At 37.9% G+C, this 6,000-nt stretch overlaps 1 protein-coding gene across 2 annotated transcripts in view; it reads left to right on the forward strand.

The window, feature by feature from the left end:
• LOC129777273 (CD109 antigen) overlaps positions 1 to 3,244 on the forward strand; it is a 64,867-nt gene extending 61,623 nt beyond the window's left edge. For both annotated transcript variants that reach the window (XM_055783476.1, XM_055783475.1), the window contains exons 7-8: positions 1,993 to 2,098; positions 2,176 to 3,244. In XM_055783476.1, coding sequence (XP_055639451.1) covers positions 1,993 to 2,098; positions 2,176 to 2,390 — 321 coding nt within the window. In that variant the 3' untranslated portion in view covers positions 2,391 to 3,244. The remainder of the gene's footprint in view (positions 1 to 1,992; positions 2,099 to 2,175) is intronic.
• The last annotated feature ends 2,756 nt before the right edge of the window (positions 3,245 to 6,000 follow it).

Consider the following 6,000-nt stretch of genomic DNA (forward strand, 5'->3'; position numbering starts at 1 on the left):
GGACGCAAAATCTAGGCACCTGGAGAAACTGGAGAAACCGTCATAGCGAATACATGCGAGCTGTGATTTGTTGCGCTCGCTTGCATTATGGCGGGTTTACATTCGGGAGATCTATAGCTATAGATGGATTTATTCACGTGAAAATAGGTGTAAACGGGTGAGAATAAATATGATACACCTATTCGAGGTATATATAACTTGAATAAATTTAGCATATGTAAACGCTTGTGAATTTCTCACTAGTGAGAAATCACTAAAGTTGGATGCAGTTCTACTTAAGGTGAATAAATTCACCGAAAATATGAATATATTCATTATAGAAGTTCACGCTAGTGTAAACGGTTGATGCGATTTCTATAAATCTCATCATATTTCTTCACATGAATATATCACTAGTCTAAACCCACCCTTAGTGTTTGGGAAAGCATAGCAGACACAGGCAAGGGGTGAGTATTTTAACTTGCATCAGTTTCTGTTCTGCTTTCGCATGGAACAGTCGTGGAAAATTGTTTGCGTGTGAATGCGTCCGAGCGAAAGAAATATTCGCACCCATTCACCCATGCGTCCGAGCGAAAGAAATATTCGCACCCATTCACGCATTCGACTTGGTGTTCCCGTGATGCAATCCAATAGCATCAGTTTCTATTCTGCTTTCGCATGGAATAGACATGAAAAATTTGTTTGCGTGTGAATGCGTCCGAGCGAAAGAAATATTCGCACCCATTTACGAATTCGACTTGGTGTTCCCGTGATGCAATCGTGATGCAAAGTTTCTATTCTGCGCATGGAGTGATCACGGAAAATCTCGTGTTATTCTCACGAATCACATATCAAACATCATCAGTTGCTTTTACAAGACCACTCAAATTTCATCGGTTCGTTTTGGGACCACCAACAAGTTCGAAAGAGTTGAATTTTATGTTAATAACAATTCCATACTTATACTCATACTCCAACATACTAAAAAGAAAAACTTTCAGCAATCTTTCAAAATATTCATTCATTCATTAAATAAGAATTGATTCAGATGCAATTCCAAATAAATGATTACCGAGCCAACGGTAGTCCTACGTAAACCTTGCGGTTATATCGCAGATATAACCCACTTCTTGTTTTTTTTTGTTCTTACGATAAAGAGATGTTTGAAGATATTAGGTATTCATATCTATTCGGATCGAATTTGAAATAAATCAGTTCTACTAAACAAATTTATAAAAAAGGGACAATATTTAAGAAAAGTTTAACATAGTCAATAAAGAATTAACATAACTGTAAAAAACGGCTCCAACTGTGCCTTTGATGTGGCTTCCGGGCAACTTTGCCATTCCACCCCTGTGCTACGAAATGACGACGAGCAGTTCGACCAATCACTGTTGAAGTTGAAGGACTTCCAGGATCTCGCGGAGAGTTGTCTTTGGTTGTGCATAACTTCGCGCATGATCTTCACTGATTCGAACGTTTTTAGTTTCAGAAGAATCTTCCTAATCGCTGCCTTGCTTATACTGTACTTCCTAACGATAACCCGGTGCCATTCGTCGTTTTGCACATCACGAACTACCAATTTTTTTTAATATTAATTGATTTCGACTCTCATCAAATCTCTCTTTTCTTACCTTATCGACCATGACAACAAATTGATCATCGATGAAAGAAGCAAATTAAAAGAAATATTTTGGATTCAAAAATGAGCGTTTTTACATCTGCTGACCGTTGCTGTTCGCTAAATGGACTGAAAGCGCAGTCCCGTCTAGACACGACGAGAGGTGTAATTACTTTTTAGAGGGTTTATATTCGGATAAGTCGTAAAGACAATCGAGACGATAATAATTGCAATCAACCTGTGTTACAGGTTAAAAAACTACTGACATCCTTTTTATATTTCTATTGTTTCGCACGTCAAACTTTCCCGCTATCCAAGGGGTCAAACAATGGTTGAATTATTAAAGATCCACCACAACTTTATCTCTAAATATGATGATTCTTCTATTACAGCTGGACAAAGACTACGTTTGTGTCAACTTTACTTTGGAGCGCTGGATGCCAGTTGCGAACATGTCTAGATACTTACCCATCCGAGTATACGACTATTATGCACCGGGTAAGACTCAACCATGCATTGAAAATTTTTAAAACTCGTCATTCTCACAACATTTTGATGCTATTTTCTCTCCCTAGAACGGTTCAACGAAACGTTGTTCGACTCGCTTCAAACCTATTTGCTCAATATCTGCGAGGTTTGTGGCAGCTCCCAGTGTCCCTACTGCTCGATTTACAACACCGCCATCCGAAACCCAATTCCGACCGTCCTGCTTCTCCTCACCAGTGCTCTCGTCATCGCTCGCCACTACCGGATATTGAATCCGAACAGCTATATTTTTTGGAACGACTAAACGGGAAGCCGGAATGAGTGTGAATGTTTGAAAAAATACTATGAATCTGCTAGAGTTAGGAAGCGCCGGAAGGACAGTTTATTTTTGTCGTTCAAATGTGTAAATAAGTGAACTCCACAAAACTCTTAAGTTTCTGCATGCTCGAAGATGTAAAAATGAGTGAATCAGGCTCATGTTTATTTTTTAGAAGACTTACAGAAGAGTGTTTTTTATAATTTAATTTTTCAAATCGTACGGAAAGTGACATTGGTCATTCCGTAGGGTTCCTCCCATCAGAGACAATTTGTACAGCTTGGTACAAGCCAACAACAAAGGTAGCAATAATATTACTACACAAACTAGAGAAAAAAAACAGAAACCCATACCGCGAAGGATTGCGAGAGGATCGAAAAACTCTTGAGTGTTCGTTTAATTAAGTATTAGGGAACGCATGGAATAATTATAGTTATTGTTTTTGATATATTTTTTTATAGTTATTGATAGTGCGAATTGTATTCGTTTTGTAGTTCTAGATTGAATCTCTCATGCAACAGATATATCTTCAGGCCGTCCAAACTATCTGGTCATTTTTTGAACTATTTTAAGAAGTTAATTTTAATTTTTACTAAACGAACGATCCGTCGATGAGAAGAAAAAAAAACAAGAAAAGGAAGAAATGGCACTCACAATTTTTTTTTGCCTGAAACTGAATGTTCTTTTCCGTAATTTAGGAACTTTAGGCTAGATGTCGTGAAATCGACTGTCAATAATGCTAATCTGGCGAACAGTAACGAAATGATACAAACTGTCAGGTGCCTTAACCATGCAAAGAAAAACTGAAATCTCAGTTCAATAAAGCGCCATTGTAATAGTTAGACACATTCTCGTGAGACGGAAAGAAAAACCTTGAACAACGATTCTGGTTAGAAGTGAGAAACCCAAGATTTCAATACGTTTTTTTTTTATCTTCGCTTATTTTTCGTCGGCCTATTTCCGCCACTTTAGTGCCAATCACCGACATCAGGGAGGCGACTCCACCTGTTCCTACCTATCAGACTCAACAACTCATGAGCCGGGCCAACTTCTTTTACTTCCGCTCCGAAGGAAGACGTAACCAGAGATTTTTCGCCTCAGAAAATCCCAACGACGCCAGCTGGGATTGAACCCAGGCCGATCGGATTGTGAGGCTGTTACGCTAACCATACAACCACTGGCGCCGTCAATACGTTTTTGTGGACTTTAAATTTCAATTGCCATTTCGATCATCACTAACTGGAGTGTCTTAAACGAGATTGTTTAAGACTATTTAAATAATGGGATGACCGATTTTGCGGGGATTTTCTCGACCAGATGTTGGCATGACTCTCTCAAAATTGAATGAAACTTCCTGGGCGTGAAGACCTTACCTAATTAATCAACTTGACAAACTTAGTTTTCCGAAAATTTGTCTAGACTAACATATGGAAAGGGCTAACTATTTTTTACCATTTTTTATAACATTTTTTTTACTCGAAAATGGTAAGTCCTACAAAAATGTGATCTATGGGAGAGTTTTAGGAAAATAATTGAATTTTTAGATAAAAAATCAATATTTTTTGAAATTATACACTGATAAAAATTGATTTCAAAAACTAAAAGTCGATTTTCTCAAAATGGTCATCTCAGATTTTGAAAAAATGGTGGATAAATTGTAGATAAATATGTGCCCTAAAACTCTTCCATACATCGCAACTTGTGCATATTTAAGGAAAAAAAGGTTTTCTAACAAAAACTTTCCCAATATTTTATTGAAATTAAGTTCATTCCTTTTTTCAGTACAGAAAGCCAACCAAAAACAAATAAAAATAACAAGAATGTTGAATGAGTCAAATGTGATAAAACATGACATTTTTTGACATTAAATTCCGTTTTATTCATCTGATCTTATAACATGTACATGTTAACTTATATTCTAAAATATCCAATTATCATATCTTTCCTATTTTTTCTTTTTATCTAACATTTTGAAGATTTTGGGATCATCTACTGAATTTGGAAACCTTCTAGCTGCGATTTTATTTTGATCTACAGGAATAAAGCAATTAAATTTTGGTGTTCCCGATATTGTTTTCGCGTGATTGAATAGTTGCTCAAGCTCACTCGCCTTTTTTTTGTATGCTGTTCTTTAGATAAGTAACAGAAATTCAACTTCGTGATACATTTGTCATTTTGTTTAACTGCCCAACCATAAACCTCTAGTGCTGTTGGGATTGTGTTTCCGTAATCTTGGACAAGACATCTGAAATGACTGTAAAGCTTACTTAGAGAATTATAGGGCCCTATTATAGAAATCGATGCGATAAGAATTTTGGTCCTTAGCTCTATTTTACTATTATAGAAATCGAGAAATTCGATAGCACCGAGCGAGTGATAACTATCGATGCAAGTGTCAGAACTTTTCGAGTTGTTTGGTTCACTTGTTCCATATCTTCAAAGAATTATTTTGTTTTGGTTTGCGTCCCTGATATTTTCCTTTAGGAAACATTTCAGAAACGCTTAAATATATGCAATTTTCAACATATGTTCGTTTGTTTTTATCAGTATTTGTTTTACGGTGCTGCCAGAATAGTCTATACAAGGTAAGTGTTCAATCCATCATTATTTATATTGGGCCGAAAGTAAATTGAAATAAAACACATTTAGAATTCGAATTTCGACGAAACTTTTATTTCAAATTAAAGTTTGGTTTATGCCATTATGTGTGAAATACAACATCATTCAAATGTCCACCTAGGGCTTCCTCACACACCTTGATCCGGAACAGGTAATTTTCGATGACTTTTCGGCACATATGGGGCGGTATCTCGGTCATAACTTCACGAATGTTGTCATTCAAATGTTCAAGAGTTTGCGGAGAGTTGGCATAGACACGGTCTTTCGCATAACCCCACAAAAAAAAAGTCTAGCGGGTTCAAATCGCATGATCTGGACGGCCAATTGGCATCACCAAAACGCGAAATTATGCGTCCCTCAAATTTCGTTCGCAATATGGCCATGTTCGGTCGTGTTGTGTGGCACGTGGCGCCGTCCTGCTGAAACCACATGTCATCCGTATCCATATCTTCAATTTGTGGCAAAAAAAAATCGGTTAACATGCGGCCATAGCGCTCACCATTCACAGTTACCGTCTCGCCGTCCTCATTTTCAAAGAAATACGGCCCGATGACTCCACCAGACCATAATGCGCACCAAACAGTGACTTTTGGCGGATGCAATGGCCTCTCAACAATCACGTATGGATTTTCTGAGCCCCATATACGGAAATTCTGGGTGTTCACATAGCCACCGAGCTCGAAATGTGCCTCATCGCTGAAGAAAATTTGATGCGAAAATTCAGCATTTTGCTGCTGTTGTTCGTTCACCCAATCGACGTATGCCCGACGCATTCCATGGTCACCACGCTCTAATTTTTGTACCAGTTGGACTTTATATGGATTTAGGTGCAAGTCCAAATGCAAAATTCGCCACAATGATGTGTTTGACAAGCCCAATTGCTGAGCACGCCGTGGAATCGAAACATTCGGGTCATCCTCCACACTGGCAGCAACAGCAGCAATATTTTCGGCCGAACGCACATTACGATGATGCACAG

The sequence above is a fragment of the Toxorhynchites rutilus genome, chromosome 3 (genome assembly GCF_029784135.1).
Source record: "Toxorhynchites rutilus septentrionalis strain SRP chromosome 3, ASM2978413v1, whole genome shotgun sequence".
Lineage (NCBI taxonomy): Eukaryota > Metazoa > Arthropoda > Insecta > Diptera > Culicidae > Toxorhynchites > Toxorhynchites rutilus.